The 21,151-nt window shown below is 36.5% G+C and overlaps 1 protein-coding gene across 2 annotated transcripts in view; it reads left to right on the top strand.

Moving 5' to 3' along the window:
• The window catches only part of PRMT3 (protein arginine methyltransferase 3), a 96,278-nt gene that overhangs the window by 10,607 nt on the left and 64,520 nt on the right, over positions 1–21,151 (top strand). For both annotated transcript variants that reach the window (XM_079788612.1, XM_079788611.1), the window contains exons 8-10: positions 3,665–3,730; positions 9,116–9,237; positions 19,445–19,544. In XM_079788612.1, coding sequence (XP_079644738.1) covers positions 3,665–3,730; positions 9,116–9,237; positions 19,445–19,544 — 288 coding nt within the window. The remainder of the gene's footprint in view (positions 1–3,664; positions 3,731–9,115; positions 9,238–19,444; positions 19,545–21,151) is intronic.

The following is a 21,151-nucleotide window of genomic DNA, read 5'->3' as shown; positions in this document are numbered from 1 at the left end:
TCATCATGTATTATATTATACACTAGAGGCCCGGTGCACGAAATTCGTGCACGGGGTGGGGGAGAGGTGTCCCTCAGCCCAGCCTGCACCCTCTCCAATCTGGGATCCCTCGCCCCCCCCCCCCCCAACTGCCCTTCCCTGCAGGCCCAGTCGCCCCCAACTTCCCTCCTCTGCCGGCCTGGTCACCCCTAACTGCCCTCCCCTGCAGGCTTGATCGCCCCCACTGCCTTCCCTTTCAGGCCTGGTCCCTCCCAACTGCCCTCCCCTGCTGGCCATCTTGTAGCAGCCATCTTGTGTCCACATGGGGGCAGCCATCTTTGACCACATGGGGGCAGCCATCTTTTGTGTTGGAATGATGGTCAATCTGCATATTACTCTTTTATTAGATAGGATTGTAAACTAGTAAGATGTAATTTTTCAATTTAGTAAAACTGAAAATAGCTAACTAGAGTAAAACAGATGTTGAAATATAAAACTTATTGAAAATTTTGATGTTTATCTCTGAATTTTAGAATCCATGACCTTTTCTTGAAATGAACAAACAATTCCTTTCTAAATGATTCCTCAAAAGATTGTTTTGTTATGGAAGCCTCAAGACTATGTCCCCCTAAAACACATATGTTTGAAATAACCAGGGGATTTAACTTTTTGCACTCAGATGTCAAGTGTGACTCGACATGGTTAGCATCGGTAGCAGCTCATATGTCAAATTGTATTGAATGTATCAATAATTTGAAATATAAAAAAATCCAAATAAATAAGTTTGTATGAAAAGAAACTCCAGTTTTTTATTCTACTGCCTCGCTGTGTAAAATCTGGGGTATTTAAAAAATTAAATCCCGAGTAGAATAAAGGAATCGAGAAAAAAGCAAGCGAGTGCAAAGGGTTAATAATGTATATATTTTGTTCCTTCAGTTTTGTAGATTCAAAGAATAAAGGCTTGCTGATTAATAGTAATTGTAATTCTTAAGGTTTTTTTAAAGCAGTGCCATGTCATTTTTTTTTAGTAATGACATGTCATATCATGGTTGTGCTTCTTGTTGTCACTTGGGTAATGGCATAGCATTACAAATAGTGGTTATCTTATTAGAACTACTACATTACTTTCAGTCCAGAGTGAAATTGTATAAAAGAAATTCACTTCATTTTTTTTTGTGATGGTTGTTAAAATTAATTTTATTGTGTCTAGAATATTTTTCTTGAAGTAGTTAATCTAAGCCCATGTTTGTCCTTTTATATCACCCCATCAATCTGAATGCCATAAACCTTTAATGCCTTTGGCATAGAAATTGTGTTGCATTTTTCAGACAGATAAGGTTGAGACTCCCAGTAGATAGTACATATGAGTGTTTTTAGCACAGTATTCAGGAAATTCCAGTTTGAGCACTTATTTCCAATACTCTGTCCGGGATACTTGTAGTTATATATCAATAACTAAAAGATCTTTTTAAAAAAAAATTTTTATTGACTTTTAGAGAGAGAGGAAAGAAAACAGAGAAGCATTGATTAATTGGTACACATCATTTATGCCTTCATTGGTTGATTCCTTTTTTTAAATTTAAATTCTTTATTGTTTAAAGTATTACATATGTCTCCTTTTTCCCCCATTGACCTCTCTCCCTGGCCGCTCCCACCCCCAGCACATGCCATCACCCCATACTGTCTGTGTCCTTTGGTTATACTTTTATGCATGCATAAAAGTCTTTTGGTTGATCTCTTACCCCCGCCTCCCTCAACCCTTCCCTGCCTTCCCTGTGAGGTTTGACCTCAATGCTTCTATGTCATTGGTTGATTCTTGTATATGCCCTGACTGGGGATCAAACCTGCAACCTTTTTGGTGTATGTGACAATGCTCCAACCAACTGAGCCACCCAGAAGGGTCTATAAAATTTTTTTTTAATAGTCATAGAAATAATTTCATGACTCTTACTAGTCTTAAACCACAATCTTGATTTGTAGTATTGGAGCTCTAATTTTATTCTTTTTTGTGTGTGTTTCTTGGTTTTAATATGTTGGTGCAAAAGATGATTTTTTAAATTTCTGTTTAGTACATTATTTTGCAATTAAGTGTTACTCTTTTGATGGAATGTATTTTTAGAAATGGTTATGAGGGCTAGTCTTATATGCTTGCATTTTCGTATTCAGTGGATTTTTCTTTAAAACTTCAGTTACTAAATTCAAACTGCTCTGACTGAGGCACTATGTTAGGTATACTTTGGATTTCATGGCACCAGGGTGAGCATATGAACAGTAACAGATGGATATATAGAAAGAGCCTGGATGAAGGATTATAGTTAAGCAGAGCAGCAGTGCATGAACTTAGGACAGGAGTTGGGATGCTAATGATTAAGTTGGAGCAGTGGTGAAGCAATGTGATTGGTGAAGGTTTTCCAAGTGACTGGGTTCTTGACTGATGTTCCCCATTTATAGGTTTTATTGTGTCAGCAAAAATTACTGCTTATGGTATAAGAAGAGTATAAAAATGGCACAAATATATGAAATGCTATGTTTTTTTAAGTTTTAAAATTAGTTAATATGTGTAACCGTATTTAAACATTAGATTTATTTTTAATAATTCTTAAAATCTTTCAGGAAAAGATTTAATAAACCTGATTTAAAATGTTGTTTATAAAGCCATTAGTAATAACCATAAAACAGTGTGGAATTATTATGGAATTCCCCCTTTTTAGATCCAATATTTAAGTAAAACAACTTTTCTTTTAATTTAAGGCTTCTTTTAAATGTTTTTTGTGTTGTTTTTAAATCACAATATTGGCATAAAATTTTCTTAGGGGGGATGGATGCCTTTTATAAATTTTATATTGTAGTATTTTGTGTAACTATTTTTTGTTTTAATGTACCTAGTGTAAAACCCAAAACTAGAATTTCTAGTTTGAGATACATTTTTTCGTTCTCATTTTACTCACTTGGCAACAGGGCCCTTTGCTGCTTAATTTGCTGTTCGTATGTATCTCAAGTGAGGTAATTTAAAAGGAAATCAGCTCTGTTCATGAACCAACATAAATGTTAGCATTCAGTGCCTGCCTTGTCACAGGTCATGTGAGATTCCAGAGTGCAGAAGTCTCAGAATGTGAGCTGTAGGGCTCAAATGATTTACTTTTAAGCATCATTTTCTACTACAGACATTTGTAGAAGCAAGACAGGATTATAAATCAGATAGGTGCTGACAAATGACTTTCTTAGAAAAACCATACTCAGTTTAAGCTTCATTTTTCATATGTAACTTTACAGTTACCTATTTTGTGTTTTTTTTCCTCCAATATTTTAACATAACTCTAATCCAGGGAGCTAGGTTCTAGATTCCAAACCTATTTAAAGGAGCAAAATATCATGTTTATCTTCTATTAAATTTAACTATCAGTTGAAGTCTTATAATAATGCATGTCAAGATGAAAATGTGTACATTTTTAAGAACTTAGATTTTATTTGACTTTCAGTGATATTCTTAAACTTTTGTGTATGTTTTGTTGCTATTTCTGTTCTTATTGTTTTCTTTTAGGAAAATAAAATTAATCTTGGTTTTCCAGGCAGAAAGTAGCTATGGAAACTAACAATGTGTAATAAAATACCAAATAACTTTCTAAAAATGTTTTTATTTGTTTAGGCTATTCTATAAACACAAGTTTTTCTTTCTCCACCATAGGACAAAATACGAACAGAAAGTTACCGAGATTTTATATACCAAAATCCACATATCTTCAAAGACAAAGTGAGTGTCATAGGCTACAGAATTGTACATTTCATGCAGATCTTGGCAAGTAGAAATCCTCTCTTGAGTTATTGTGATAGCTATTGATTTAGTGAACTCCGGCTTTATTTCATGGAAGACTTTTATGATGTTGCTCTGTGGTTCAGAATACTGATAACAGAAATGCTGTTTGGTACTGTTATCATTCAGTATATTCTTTAACTGAAATCATTAATTACAGTGACATAGCTTAGTTAAACTTTGGTTACCCAGATGATATTACTTAAACCATATTTTTTATTTTCTGTGCTTCTTGTGAATTTCAAATATCTGATAAACCCCATATCAAAGCCCACTTTGCATTAATATTCCAGTTTGTTATTTAGTTAAAAATTAATAATTTTAAGAAGTTACTGGTATGTATGGATAAATAATGTAAGGTAGAGTTTATATTATGTGCTTTCTTTTAAGACCTCATTTATTTGCCCCTTAATGAGACACTTTAAATTTTTCAATTAATCTTCATACTGCCTCAGGTTATTTCAAAGATGATCTTTCACACTCTGTGTGTTTATGTTTGAAATTTGTATAATTTGTTTTTCCTCGTGAATTTTAAAAAATATATTTTTATTGATTTCAGAGAGAAAGAGAGAGGGAGAGAGAGATAGAAACATCAGTGATTAGAGAATCATTGATCATTGATCGGCTGCCTCCCGCATGCCCCCCATTGGGGATTGAGCCTGCAACCCGGGCATGTGTCCTGACCAGGAATCAAACTGTGACCTCCTGGTTCATAGGTTGATGCTCAACCACTGAGCCATGTCCACTGGGGAAGACAGAATTTTTTAATAGTTTTTCTATTTACATGCAAGTGCTGGAAAAATTTTATTTAATATATATGTCTAAAAAAAACACTTCGGCCCAGCCATTGTGGCTCAGTGATTGAGTGTTGACCTATGAATGGTTGAATTCTCAGTCAGGGCATATGCCCGGGTGGGGTGCCAGCTCCATCCCCAGTAGCGGGCGTGCAGGAGGTAACCAATCAATGATTCTCTCTCATTGATGTTTCTCTCTATCCCTCTCCCTTCCTCTCTGAAATCAATTTAAAAAAATTTTTAAAAGTTAGAATTAAAACAACACTTTGTTTTTAGTGAAGCAGTTACTGGTATGTTACCATTAGAAATTTTGCTTTATATTTATAATGAGATTATGCTCAGATTTTAATTTTATTTTTTCTTATTATCTGAACATAGAAATTAAGCATGTACTGGTCTGGGAATCACTAGTCTTGCCTGGCTTCTCAGGAACTAGCTATTTAATAATTTTAAAGAAGTGAATGTTTTTGAGCCTCATCTGTAAAATGGTTTTTAAAGCCCTTTTGGTTCTAAAATTCTATTATTTTTGTTATAACAAAAGCACCATCATTGTCTTTCTTTGACTTATCTTAATACTTTTTGCTATGTATATATAACATAAGAACTTAAGTGAAGGTAAGTTAGGATCACAAGATTAATCATTGAAAAATTACATAACTATGAATATTTCTATGTATATGGAGCACATCTTACTGGGTTCATAGACCTTATACACAGTCACTTTCTGCTTCTTGTTTTTCATTTGTGATAGTATTATGGAAATGTTGTATATATTATATATATTTTCAGACAAAATACATGACCGGGGAAAGCATAAAATGTTTATTACTATTTTGTCTTCTGTTTGCTGCTCTTACTGAAGATATTAAATCTGCCAAAGTCAGAAAAGAGCTTATTAATAAGTTGGGAGTATATTTCTTTAGTTCTTTGCTTAAGACGCTTTTATTTAACTTATCGATGTGCAGTTAGTTTTGCTTGGCATTTATGGTTTCTCAAAAATATACTGTAATGTAAAATATTACATATATCAATTTCTAACTCCTTAAAGCACATTCAAGGGATGATTTTATGTAATAACAAATATTAAATCTAGGGCTCATATTTTTCAATCATTTGGGATACTTTCCTATTATACTATGGGTACAGATTTAGAAAATATACTACCATATATTTAAATAGCATTTGATAATTTATAGGTTACTTTCAAACATGTTGCCTCATTGTTCCTATACAATATTCTATTTACCTCCATTTCACACATGAGGAATCTTAACGCCAATAGGGTAATTGACTTTTCCTAAAATAGGCCATTAAAAATAAACAAACGTGAAGGGTTTTAGTCCTAGTCTAGTGCCCTTACCCTATACCACTACACTTTAGTACCATTATGTTGAAATAGAATGAGTAATTAGGGTCGCATTCATTAGTTATATTTTAAGTCACACTATTTTTTATATAGGTCATACAGTTTCTGTTCACAAAATTACTTATATATAATTCTTTTAAAATGTATGAAATAGGGCTCTCCTAAGTTTTATTACCATTGTTTTTGCTTGCTTTATCTCCATTAGGTAGACAAACTTTATTTTCACAACACTAGCTTCTATATCATATTACATAGTGCAAGAAGAGATTTATTTTTCAAAAAGATGTTATACTTAAAAATGTGTTCCTTCCTCCATTCCTTTCCTTCTCTGTCCATCCTTCCCTTCCTGCCACTTTCCCTTCATTCCTTTCTTAATACTGTTTCAATTCACAGCTCCTGTGGAGGCCATATGGTTTCTCAGATTTAATTTAACTTTGGGTGGCATTTAATTGTGTTATCATCCATTTGTAATTAATTTCCATTTGTGGTCCATTGAAGAAATTCACAGTGAGGTGCCTCCTTTATGCTTTTGATTATGATCTATAGTTAAAATTCACTTTTTTCTTTGAAAAAGTGAATCAAATTCTTTCATGATTTTATGTGTTAGTTTATTCTGTTATCATTTGTACCTCTTTGATTCTATCAAGTTTTAGTTTATTTCCTCACTTATCTAATTCCCAGCTAGATATAATAAGCTAGAGGCCTGGTGCATGGATTTGTGCACCGGTGGGGTCCCTCGGCCTGGCCTGTGCCCTCTCATAATCCAGGACCCCTCGGGGGATGTCAGATAGCCGGTTTCAGCCTGATCCCCGCAGGCCCGATCCAGACAGGAGGGGGCCCGATCCTGTGCATTGAGCATCTGCCCCCTGGTGGTCAGTGTGCATCATAGCCACTGGTCGTTCGGTTGCTTAGGCGTTTATACTGTATATATTGATAGATAATTAAGATAAAATTAAAAATATAATTTAAAATACTGTAGGCTTTAGAAACAGATTGACCTGTTTGAATGCTAGCTTTACAAATTACCATGATCCTGGACCTGTTTCTTCCCCTCTCTGACGTTCACTTTCCTCATTTGCAAAATGAGGATTAAATAAATTATATATATGCATATATTATATATGTTTGTGTGTGTGTGATAGTCTTGCAAAAGAATACAAACTCTAATTGGAGTGTATAATACATATCCTTTTGTACTTAGCTTTCATCACTCAGTTTTTTTTAGAGATAATTCTTTTTTTTAAATCCTCACCAGAGGATATGTTTTTATTGATTTTTAGAGAGATAGGAAGGGAAAGAGAGAGAGCCTCTTTTGTAAGTTTACTAATCCCATTCATAAGGGCTCCGTCCTTATGACCTAATCACCTCCTAAAGGCCCCAGCTTCTGACACCATCACCTTGGGGTTTAGGATTTCAATACATAAATTTTGGTAGTGGGAGGGATGGCATACACAAGCATTCAAACTATAGCAACCATATATCAAATCAGTGGGGGAAACAGGCTTTTTAATAACATGTTGGGACAATTGGTTAGCCTTCTGAACAGAAGTAATTTTGGAACCATACCTCAGTGTATACCATGATAAGAAAACAAACTGTATTAACGAAACTATAAATGTACTAGAAGGAAATGTATAAGGATGAAATAGGAGAGAACATAGGGAAGATCATTCTAATTATGATCAAAATCCATAAGTCATAAAAGAAAAGAGTAATGAGTTTGACTGTTAGTAAAGAATTTCTTCATAGCAAAAAATCACTGTAAGCAGAATAAAAAACAAATATATGCTGAGCAAAAACATTGCAAGTCATATTGTAGAAGTATAATCTCCTTGATTTACAAAGAACTCTTATTTGATAAGACTTGGTAAGAAATATTTGATTAGAAAATTGATAAGAAAAAGACTAGTAACAATGGAGAAAGGATACAAGTAGATAGTTCACATAATAAAGAACTATAGATGGCTCTACAATACAGTATATAGAATGATGCTAAACTCCACGATAATGGAAATGCATATTAAAACTGAACTGGTATATTATTATTTTACATTTGCCAGATTGGCAGAATACAAAAGTTTATCTGTTCCATGGGCTAGTCTCGCCTATGAGGAAATTGGTACTTAGACATTGCTGGTTGCAGTCTTCACGAGTAGAATTGCCCTGTGAGGGGCAATTTGGTTATGGTAAACAGGGTTATAAATATGTATATACTCTCTGACACATTTTCACAGTGTTTTCACGTCTAAAAATATATCCTATTGATTTACTCATGTGTGAATGGGGTTAGATATGAGGTTACTTACAGCATTGTCATAGTAAACTTTCAGAAGGTCGACTGTCTGCCCCCTGGTGGTCAGTACACATCATAACGAGCAGTTGAGTGGCCTTAGCATATCATTAGCATATTATGCTTTGGGCTTTTATTATATAGTAGGTCCTCGGGTTATGTCGGAGATCCATTCGTACAGCGCGATGTAACGCAATTTTTGCCATAAGTCGGAACCCACCTATATAAGCACCTAGGCCACTCACATGGAGCACATACACAGCAGTAATGAAGTGAAACAGTAAAAAAAATTTAAAAGAAAGATAACAATTCCTGACCTTTACTTGCACATATGTACATACGTCGAAATGATGGAACTTTATTTTTTATAAATAAATGGGAGATGGCAATGTAACCACGAAATGACATACGTCGAGTCCGACATAACCCGAGGACTGCCTGTATAGGATTCATGTGACCATTTTTAACTCTTTTGAATCAGGCTATCATGCTTAAGTTAATTCCTGCCATTCAAACTTGAGATAGTTTATTTCTGTTAAAATTTAGAATTACTAAACCCAAATTAGTGCATGCATATAATAAGGAAATTAAAAGCAAGATACTTTTCTATTAAGTCTGTGGAAGTTGCTTATTTCATATAAAACATCTCTTAAATTTACATTGTTGTGTCCGATTGCAACAGACTATGGCCAGATACACTGTTATGAATTTAAAACAACCCATTTTAATGATATCCTTAGAAATTACCATATTTGATAAAGTTTTAAAATTTAATGATCAATTCGTAGTCAGAAATAGCATACTATATAAATAGAGTTTAAAATATTAGATCTTTTCGATAACATCTGTTTGTCTTTTAATTTTTATCACACTAGGTAGTTTTGGATGTTGGTTGTGGAACTGGAATTCTCTCTATGTTTGCTGCTAAAGCCGGGGCAAAGAAGGTTCTTGGAGTTGATCAATCTGAAATCCTTTACCAGGCAATGGATATCATAAGGTAGATGCATTTTAAGGCTTGGTTTAAGATTATTTTTAAGTTTGATGATTAACAGGTTTTCTTGTCTTTAGTAGCTAATGCAGACTCAAGACATTTATCTTTTAGTAAAAATTTATTCCAGAATAATAAGATTTACACATGTGTGATCTATGAGTAATCTTTTCACAGTTCTCATTGATGAAAGTTATTTTTATATAACTTTGTCTTTCCAGTTATAGCTATATGTATGCTAATCTATAATAATAAAAGCGAAATATGCTAATTAGACCAGACATCCTTCCAGATGTCCTTCCGGACGACCTTCTGGATGAAGCCAGTGGCCGGAAGGAAGCCCAGGTCTTGGGTGCCTGCCGGTGGCCGGAGGGAAGCCGGTGCTGGCAGCTGGGGGAAGGAAGGCCTACCCTTGCATGATTTTTGTTCATCAGGCCTCTAGTCCTATATAATAAAGAGGTAATATGCAAATTGACTGTCACTCCAACACACAAGATGGCCGCCACAAGATGGCCAGCAGGGGAGGGCAGTTGGGGGGACCAGGTCGGCAGGAGAGGGCAGTTGGGGACAACCAGACCAGCAGGGGAGGGCAGTTTGGAGTGACCAGGCCTGCAGGGAAGGGCAGTTGTGGGGGGGACCAGCCCTGCAGGGGAGGGCAGTTGGGGGGGACCAGGCCTGCAGGGGAGGGCAGTTGGGGGGGACCAGGCCTGCAGGGGAGGGCAGTTAGGGGTGACCAGGTTGGCAAGGGAGGGCAGTTGGGGGCAATCAGGTGGGCAGGGGAGGGCAGTTAGGGGTGACCAGGCTGGCAAGGGAGGGAAGTTAGGGGTGACTGGGTCAGCAGGGGAGGGCAGTTGGGGGCGACCAGGCCTTCAGGGGAGGACAGTTAGGGGTGACCAGGCCAGCAGGGGAGGGCAGTTGGGGGTGACCAGGTCTGCAGGGGAGGACAGTTAGGGGCGACCAGGCCGGCAGTGGAGGGCAGTTTAGGGGCAATGGGGCCGGCAAGGGAGCAGTTAGGTGTCGATCAGGCTGGCTGGGGGAGTGGTTAGGGGGTGATCAGGCTGGCAAGCAGAAGCAGTTAGGGGCTATCAGGCAGGCAGGCAGGTAAGCAATTGGGAGCCAGCAGTCCTGGATTGTGAGAGGGATGTCCGACTGCCCGTTTAGGCCCAATCCCAATGGGCCTAAACGGGCAGTTGGACTTCCCTCAAGGGGTCCCAGATTGGAGAGGGTGCCAGCTGGGCTGAGGGACACACACACCCGTGCACGAATTTCATGCACCAGGCCTCTAGTTATAACATAAAATTAGAAGTAATTGACATACATGATATTATTGTTAGAGGACTCTCTACAGACCTAAATATTCATATCAGTTATATTTCCTTTAGTAAATAGTAGTTAGACTAAACCCTAAGGGTATCCTTTTCTTTTTGATGATATTAGATTCCTTCACATTAAAATAAGTAAATTTAAAAATGGCTACAAACAAGGTAGAGTGGATTTAATTTTTCCTCTAAAACTTAATTTTATTCTCTAAAAGTATTTCCTCTCTTTGAGGAGGTAAGTTAGGTGATTGATTTTACGATTGGCTTATGTCCTAATAAAAAGACCTTTATTTGAACTACAGCTTATTGAACTAGATTTCTTTAGCTGTGTACCGTATTTTCCGGCGTATAAGATGACTTTTTAACCCAGGAAAATCTTCTATACGCCCAGTCGTCTTATATGCCGGAAAATACGGTACTTAACAAAAGCACCTTACATTTGTATCTTACAAGTAATTTTCAGGATAAATAATTAATAGGGGCCACTCAGCTACTCTTTTTCCCCCCAACTTTATTGAGAATTGTCACACAACACTGTGTAGGTTTGAGGTGTACAGTGTGTTGCTTTGATACATTTATTTATTGCAAAATGATTACACCATAGCATTATCTAATACCCCCATTGTGTCACATACCTACCATTTCTTTTTTGTGGTGATAACATTTAAGATCTACTCCCTTAGGAAGCTTAAGTACCGGCTGCTGTAATCACCATGCTGCACTGTACCTTAGACCCCCCCACAACAGCAATTCTTAAATGATCTTCACTGATATTTATGTTCTATTTTTAAAATTGAATAATATTTATCTTTTCTGGTTAGTATAACATTTAAATATGATTATGTAAAATGTTTAAATTTTTGGATATTATGTCATAATATAAAAGTATAGATTTGTGGTTAAGAACACATGGTTTGAATCAGCCTTGGATTCAAGTTCTCCCTCTACCATTTGAATTTTGATTATATGTAACCTTTTTGAAATCTTAGTTATTTCACTGTCAAAATGAAAATAATAATGCCTACCTCATCTGGTTAGGAGTAAGGTAAATAAGTTATGAGTAAAATATACATACAAGTTTTTGGCATACTCCCTGGCGTGTAGTAGGTATTCAAAAGTTAGCTATTATTACTGTTAATTAACAAGTGCCAAATTAATTTTAATGAAAAAAACTATTGATCTTGCTTAGATTACTCATAGATATAAGTTTGTGGTTATGATTTTCATATTGGAGAATATGCATATACATATATATGGATGTATATGTGTATCCTATCTAATAAGGAGGGAATATGCTAATTGACTGTCATGCCCTCAAAGATGGTGGCACCCACAGCCACAAGATGGTGGCACCCAGTCCCCTTAGCCCCGCCACGTGCCTGCCTCCGTAGTCCCCCAGCCACCCAGGGCAGCCCGAGGTGCAGGCAAGCTTGGATGGCAGCTGCCCAGCCACCCAGGGCCGCCCGAGGCTCAGATAACCGGGGCCGGCCGAGGCTTGTGCTACCAGCAGTGGCAGCAGCAGAGATGTGATGGGGCGTCGCCTTCCCTTGATCGCTGTGTTGCCTCCCGCCCCTGAGGGCTGGACTGTGAGAGGGGGCAGGCTGGGCTGAGGGACTCCACCTGCTCCAGTGCATGAATTTTCATACACCGGGCCTCTAGTATATACACTGAGTGGCCAGATTATTATGATCTCTGAATGCATAATAATATGGCCACTCAATGTGTATATATATATATTAGAGGCCTGGTGCATGAATTCGTGCATGGGTGGGGTCCGGCCAGCCTGGCCAGGGGGAGGGGACATGGGCAGTTGGCCGGCCTGCCTGCTGGTCGAACTCCTGGTTGAGGGAACAATTTGCGTATTAGCCTTTTATTATATAGGATATACACTGAGTGGCCAGATTATTATGCATTCAGAGATCATAATAATATGGCCATTCAGTGTATATATATATATATATATATGCAGTTCCATAATTTAGTAAAAAAAATTTTCTAGTTCTTATACTACCATTTAGTATGACATCATCATTTTTGGGGGGCCATAAAGAGCATCCTCACTTGCTTGGGCATTGCTATCCAAACAATATGAGTACCATGTCCCAAAGAAAAGATTGTTTTAGAGGATTATCAAAAATGTATTGTTGATAATAAGATTATAGTAAGAATTTCTATTAGACGTTCTCATCTTATGAAAGACCATGTCTATGTATTAATTTGTCATTTTTTTATTTCTATAAAGCAAAACTAGATGTGCTCTCATTTTAATTTCTTTATGGAAGAAAAGAATAGTGATAATACTCATTTTATTTCGTATTGTTTTGTTTCACTTTGATTCACTTTCCTTATTTGTAGTGGAGCCAGGGTTACATGCCAGGCAGTCTGATCCCACAGTCCATCTTCACAGTCAGTTGGTTGCTTTCAATAGTTTGATTTTACTTAGAAGCTATAGACTTTGAAAATCACGCCTTTTTGTTTGGATAAGTCAACATTGTACCGTTTCTTCAGAAATGTTGTCCTTTGTTTTTTACGTTGTGAAAAGCTAGCTGTTTCCATTGTGTTCATAAGCATCTCTTTGTCTTCCATTCACAAACTTGAAATTTACACTGTAAAGTGAATTAACCTTTGTTATTCTGTTTGCAAATCTAGTATATTTATCTTGGCACCAGTGCCTCAAATAATACTTTCTATTTGGTTGGTTATGTTTCTAAAATGATTATTTATTACAGCTATCCTGCCAAAATATAACTCTTTTCTGTATTGTATTTCACAGTCTCTATTCTCTTACACTATAAAACTTGAAACTTTAGCCAGTTTTATTCTGTACTCATTCTCCTCCCTTGAAATCTGCTCTCAACATCTCTTACAGTTGTCTATTATTGCATACTAGAGACCCGGTGCACGAAATTCAAGCCCGGGGGGGTGGGGTCCTTCAGCCCGACCTGCACCCTCTTGCAATCGGGACCCCTTGCGGGATGTCTGAATGCCGGTTTAGACCCAATCCTGGGATCAGATCTAAACCGGCAGTCGGACATCCCTCTCACAATCTGGGACCGCTGGCTCCTAACTGTTGGCCTGCCTGCCTGCCTGATAGCCCCTAACCACTCTGCCTGCCTGATTGCCCCTAACCGCTCACCTGCCTGCCTGATCACCCCTAACCACTCGCCTGCCTGCCTGATCGCCCCTAACCGCCTCTGCCTCGGCCCCCACCTGCCGCTGCAGCCCCCTCTGCCTTGGCCCCTGCCACAGCTTTGTCCGGAAGGACATCTGGAATGATGTCCGGAAGGTCGTTCAGCTGTCCAGTCTAATTAGCACATTACGCTTTTATTGTTATAGATTGTGGCTTTCTAGAACTACCATCAGTCAGTGAAAACAGCTCTTCCAATTAGCAGGCTATGAGTTGTCTTTAGCTCTTCTGAAACTTCTTTCTCTGTCAGAAATCTGTCACAGCAGAATTTCCATAAAACTCCATAAGGTTACATCTGTAAAAACACTTTACATGCTAACAGGTAGATACTTTTTAAATGCATATTTCATTATTCTTTTAAATATATTCCACTTACAATCCTTGAATTGTGTTCAACATAATTTTGATCTCTTTTCTCTATTTAGAAAAGAGATCTAACATCTCTAAAGAAATGAGTTTAGAATGAAGTTTTTTTTAATAAAGTGATATATATATATACTAGAGGCCCAGTGCATGATTTAATCATGCACCTGGTGCACCAGCGGGCTGGCTGTCCGCCGGTGCACCAGGCCTTCCGAAAGCCTCCGGCGCGGCGGAGGCTTTCGAAAGTCCTTGTGCCGGAGCAGACAGCCGGCCAGCTCCCCCGCTTTGGCTTTTGATCGTGGGGGAGCTGGCCGGCTGTCCGCCGGTGCGCCAGGCCTTCCGAAAGCCTCCGGCGCAGCCATGACACAGACGCTGAGCTCGCAGCGCCACTGGCGCTGCGAGCTCAGCGTCCTGCTGGCCCAATCAGCTACCCCGGCCACCCTGAGTCCCGCCCCCTGTGCCTCCTGCTGGCCCAATCGTGAGCGTAGCGGAGTGATGGTAATTTACATATTACCATTTTATTATGTAAGGTGTGTGTGTGTGTGTGTGTGTGTGTGTGTGTGTGTGTGTATACATATCTCAGGGCTTATATGTATAGTATATATTAATTATAAATAAGAAGAGAAAAAGGTAAGACTTATAATTCTGAGGTTGCAGACATGTATAAAGAAGAGTATAGATGTTCAAAGATGTTATATTAGCAGGACCAAATAGAGCTCAATGTGATACATAGAAGGAATGAGAAATTGTTTTTTATTCTTGCTGTCATATTTGGAACACTGCAGTACATGATCATTTTAGAAACATAAACCTACCTAAGGATAGCAAAGCCATTCAGTTGCCAGACAATTGTACATTTTCACGCTCAGGAAGCAGAGGTAGCTTCTGGTAATATTTTTATTATTTTGGTTGTTTTTCATCAGCTCTGTCATGGAATTGCTCATTATTCAGACTTTTGAATGTTATTGCAGAGGAGTTTTCGTAAGAAGGTTGATCCATCATATAGCTGCAATGCAATATTTTCAATCTCAGTATGACATTAAAGATGAAATCTTTCATATTGCCTGTGTCTAGGATACTGTTAGAAATGAAACATTAAGAAAAGCTAAGAGAATATTTTGATCTGTTGTTATGTTTATGTGTCCTTCTTTTGTTTCTAAGATAGGAGTTTTATCTTCTTAATCTTTTTATCCCTAACACCTAGCAAATTGATACATGCTAGATGGTGAATAAAGGCTTTTTAGAAGAATAAAGTAACAACATAATGATTTAAAAAGTAGTGATATTATGTGTGTGTGTGTGTGTGTGTGTGTGTGTGTGTGTGCGTGTGTATGATGGGGAACAAGAGAACAAAATACATCAGGATAAAATTCTTAAAGTAAGGGATGTTCCTTTATATTTTGTTTCTAAATTTATTTTTTTAAATATTTTTTTATTAATTTCAGGGAGGAAGGGAGAGGGAGATAGAGATAGAAACATCAATGATGAGAGAGAATCATTGATTGGCTGTCTCCTGCACACTCCCCACTGGGAATTGAGCCCGCAACCTGGACATGTGCCCTTGACCGGAATCGGACCTGGGACCCTTGAGTCGGCAGGTCGACACTCTATCCACTGAGCCAAACAAGCTAGGGCTTTGTTTCTAAATTTAATAGAAATTACAGAAAAGTGAGTTTAAACTGAACAGAATTTTGAACCACTGATGAGGCTAAAATGACAAAAAATATTTTACTGCTCAGAAGACACAGAATTCTAATGAAGGTTGTCAAGACACCTTATAAGGAAACTAAAATCATATCTTCTCCCACCCTCCCAACTCCTTAATTTCCTGTCCACTCAGTGGTCCTGTTTGGGGAGGTCCCATGATTACCTAACTAGTTCAGTGGCTCCCTAGAAGAACTCACGTGACTTAATAGAAAGTTGTATTCACAGCTAAGATTTATTACAGCAAAGAATATAGTCCAGTGGCAGCAAGAAAAGGAGAGCCATTACTAAAGAGGTCATGTACAGGCTCCCAAGTAATCCCTCTTTCTCTGTAAGAGTACAGACGTACTTTTCTCTGTACCCGTGAACTTCAGAGGTCCTTGTAAGATGTCTCTACCCAAGGAAGTTGGCTTGAGTTTTAGAGTTCATAGTTTTCAAAGGGCTGGTCACATAGGCAGCACATACTTGCTTTGTGACCAGCCATAGTGTAAACCCATGTCAGATACCAGGTGCACATCAGTAATCTTCATGTTTACTTTAAATATGCTGTCATCCTGGGTTATCTTGGTTCATGGCTTCAGGTATATGGAATAGCATCATTACCCAATAACTATGCGAATGCCTTAATTCACATTCTTACATTTCCCACCTGAATTAATGCATCTGCATGTAACTGACTCAGTTATTTGTTCTTTGTCTTTGCTTCCCACAGTTCTCTGTCATTCATTCTCTCTAATGCAGCCAATTTGACTTCCCTACCCAATTCTCCTCCCTTTTAAATTAAAGAAAGGGGAGATGTTTTTATGTTAAGAAGACATAAGAGAGAATAGAGAAGAACTGACAATTACCTATGATCTTGTTATGAGATAGGAAAGTGTTGATTTTTCTAACAAATTTCCACTCAAAAATTAGTAATTTCTTTGCCTATTGGATTAGTTAAGAGATTTACTTAAGGTACCTTTTTATATTGCAATGTCATATTTCTATAGGTTAAAGCTATGATAGTATTTGAGCAGGTGCTTCCAGAGATAGAATTCATTTAGAATGTTTTTATGCTAAAAGTAAGGTTTAGTGAGAAGCTACTTGAGAACAGTACGTAAAATCTATAGTTTTTTTTTCATGAATGAGATATTAGATGGTGATTAAGGTAAATAGTCTCATGAAAGAGGTTATCTATGTAAATGATATCTGTGTTAAGCTGTTTTAATACAGAATTACTGGGAATTATGGTCTTTGTCATTTATTTTCTGTGTATTCCCTGAAATCTTAATCTTTCCTGCTATATTTATATTTGAACAAGTAATTACTGATGCAAATAGGATTATGACTTGTAGGAGACAATAAACAACCTGAGCAGATGGCCTCTTACAGAGCACATCTTGTTTCTGCATAAGCATTCTAAAGATAATTTTAGGCAATGGGAAAATTTTTCTCTTTTAAGAAGCTTGCTTTTGTTTGCTTTGAAGTGTTTGTAACTGTTAAAGCCTTAGTAAATATTTCAGTCAATAGTAAGCAATTGTAGCAATTTCTTCAGAAAGAATTATATTAAATATTTCCTTGAAAAAACTCAAATATGATATAGGCATCCTTTTTCAAACTTTTGTGTGAAATATAACACACATTAAGTGTATGAAACATAAAAATATGTTATAATATGAATAACTAACAAGAACTATAATGAATGTATTTTATTTTAGAATTCCACCCACCTCCATTTCAGTATACATAAATCTGACAAGGATTTTATCCAGAACATGTAAAGAACTCTTTAAAACTCAATTATAATGTTACAACTAAACCAAGTTTTAAAATGGGCAAAAATTTGCACAAAAGACAGTACAGGAAAATGACCATTTGGCATATTAAAATATGCTTGGTTATTAGGAAAATGCAATGGTGAAATCTCACCATGCAGTTACATTTAAAATATTATTAATGCTAAATATTGACAAGGATTTGAATGACCATGAATGCACATATATTGTTGGTGGGAATGTAAAATTATACATACACTTTGTAAAACAAATGGGCAGTTTCTTTAAAATATTAGATATACATTGCCATTCGACAGAGCAATTCTACTTGCACACAAATATTTATAGCAGCTTTATTCTTTATAGCTCAAAGCTGGAGACAGTCTAGAATTCCATTCACTGTGGTGTGGATAAATAAAATTGTATTTTATCATGCAGTGACATACAACTCACCAATAAGAAAGAATGAACTACTTACATACACAAAAATATGTATGAATCTAAAAGGTATGCCTGTTGAAAGAAACCAGACACAAAAGGATACATTCATTATGATTCCATTTATATGAAACTCCTCAAAATACAAATCTAAGATATAGTGGAAGGGAAGAAAATCGGTGGTTGCCTGTAGATGGGAAGATTTTCTGGGAAGGAGCACCTATGAATCTTTTCGAGGAGATAGAAATGTTCTATATATTGATGATGATGGTGGCCACCCAAGTATCTCAATTTTAAAATTCAACAAAATTTACCCTTACAATGAATGTATTTTATTTTATGTTAAAAATACCTTGATGAAGTTGAGGGGGAAATTTTCTTTTTGTTAGCAGAAAAAAAAATCCTTTATAATTCACATGTACGTCCTCTGATGATTGAGAATTTATTTAACTAGATTTAAACTTAGCTTGCTTTTAGCATTTTGAAATGATCTCTTTAACTCCTTACTTATTTCATATTACAAAAGAGAGGGTGAAAAGTATGTGCTAATATTATAATCAAACATATAAAAATATCTAATGAATGTCATTGGACAAAATTAATTTTTGATTGGAGCACAATTTAAAGTTTTATACAGCATACATCATTTTGTTATTATGTTAATATCATTACCATTATGTAGTGCTTGAAGATATATATAGCTTTCATAAATATTTGAACCTCATAGTAAGTTGTGACATGGAGAGAGCAGGTATCATTATTTTCTTTTACACATGAGCACATAGGCTCTGTGAGATTATTATAATTCACTGAAGATCACTTAGCTGACAAGTGCTAGAGAATCTGGGATTCAAAGTAAGGGCTTCTGGCTTCTAATTCTCTCTTCAATATGACACACTTCCCTTTAAAACATACTTTTGTTGGCTAGTCTGTCTGTCTCCATCCCTCCCTTAAAAAAAAGACCTAGTAACTTCATTGACATCTACTCTTGATAAAATTAGAATTTCTTTTCAGGATGAATTTTTTTTTAAATCCTCACCCAAGGATATCTTTTTATTGATTTTTTAGAGATAAAGAGAGAGACATCAAGACATCAATCAGTTGCCTCCCATACAACCAGAAAGCTAGGTATGTGCCTTGACCATGTGCCCTGACCGTAAATCAAACCCACAACCTCTTGGTGGAGGGGACAATGCTCCAACCAACAGAGGCACCCCGCCAGGGCTCAGGATGAAGTTTTAAATATTTGTTCAGTGTATTGTAATATTAACTAACAATAATCCTGGGCATTCATGAAGTGACCAAAAATTAATTATATGCCCAGGAAATAAACTTTGAATATACTTTCAGTTCCACAAAATAATTTGAAAAGTTGTCAAGAAATTATGTAATTTAACTAGTTTTCAGAATCTGTTTAACATACTAATTTAATTCATTATGATAATTTTCAGACTAAATAAACTTGAAGATACTATCATACTAATTAAAGGAAAGATTGAAGAAGTTCATCTTCCTGTAGAAAAAGTGGATGTTATTATATCTGAGTGGATGGTAAGTATCGGTAGAAAAAGTACTTTTTAAAAAATATATATATTTTATTGATTTTTTACAGAGAGAAAGAGAGAGGGATAGAGAGTTAGAAACATCGATGAGAGAGAAACATCGATCAGCTGCCTCCTGCACACCCCCTACTGGGGATGTGCCCGCAACCAAGGTACATGCCCTTGACTGGAATCGAACCTGGGACCCTTGAGTCCACAGGCTGATGCTCTATCCACTGAGCCAAACCGGTTTCAGCTAGAAAAAGTACTTTTATTGGTTTAAAAAAAACCGGTAAGGTAGCAGTTTTCTGCATTTAATTTTATTTGATAAATGGCAGAATGGTGGCATTATTTTTAAAGCGGCTGTAATTTTTCTGTGGTACTTGATTCTGAAATAGCTCTTATTTACTGGCCATTTATAATCTTTTTTTAAAAAGCATAAATCAACTTTATTTTTTTTACTTTTAAAGTCATAATAATTACTGTATTATTTTTCTACTTTCTAAATTTTAGAGACCTAAATATGTTTGCCTAAAAGCCTCCACAGACTAATAAGGACTTACTAGTACTATTTTATCAAAATTAACATGATGTTGCTGATCTGTTAGGCCATACTATCAGTGTCTTTTATTACATAAAGTAGAATTTATTGGCATTATTAAAATAATAAAATTAAGGTACACTATAGAACTTTATAATTTACTTTTGAAATAAGTCAAAGCAGAATATTTATTTTTAAATCTGTAAAGTAAAATTGATATTATTTGACAACTGATTTGACTTATTGATATGCCAATTTGATGAAGATAAGATATATAGTATTTCTACATGGACAAAATTTTAGCCATTTAGACAGTTTTAAGTTTTTGTAAACTGTATTTGAGCCCTAGCCAGTTTGGCTTAGTGGATAGAGCGTCGGCCTGTGGACTGAAGGGTCCCAGGTTCAATTTCAGCCAAGGACCCATGCCCGGGTTGCTTGCTCAATCCCCAGTGGGGGGCGTGCAGGAGGCAGCCGATCAATGATTCTCTCTCATCATTGTTGTTTCTATCTCTCTCTCCCTCCCCCCTCCTCTCTGAAATCAATAAAAGAAATATATTTAGAAAAAACAAAACAAAAAAACTGTATTTGATACATATATTTTCATTAAATGAATTTATCAAAAAATTAAAAATAATTATTTTATTTTATAATTATAAATTTTGAATAAACAGAATTCTAGCCAAATAGCTGGGATTTCAGGGAGATTTTGAAATGTTCAGATTTAATGTAGTGTTAAGTTCCAATCTGGAGCCAGTGACAGTCATCATTGCTACTCTTTTGTACATGAAATAGTGTGTTGATTTTTTAATGCCTCTTAACCTTTTTTATAGTTTCTAATGTTTTGACTTTCTGGGCTGCACTCTGGATAATTTTTTTCATTTCAGTCCACCAATTTACTAATTCTTTCTGAAGTTATTTCTTTTTTTCTTTTTTAAAAATATTTTATTGATTTCAGAGAGGAAGGGAGAGTGAGGGAGAGAGAGAGAGAGAGAGAGGGAGAGAGGAAGAGAGAGAGAGAGATGAGAATCATTGATCAGCTGCCTCCTGCACGCCCCGCACTGAGGATTGAGCCCGCA

The sequence above is a fragment of the Cnephaeus nilssonii genome (genome assembly GCF_951640355.1).
Source record: "Cnephaeus nilssonii genome assembly, chromosome: 13".
Taxonomy (NCBI): Eukaryota; Metazoa; Chordata; class Mammalia; order Chiroptera; family Vespertilionidae; genus Cnephaeus; species Cnephaeus nilssonii.
This window is presented reverse-complemented; position numbering and strand designations above follow the sequence as displayed.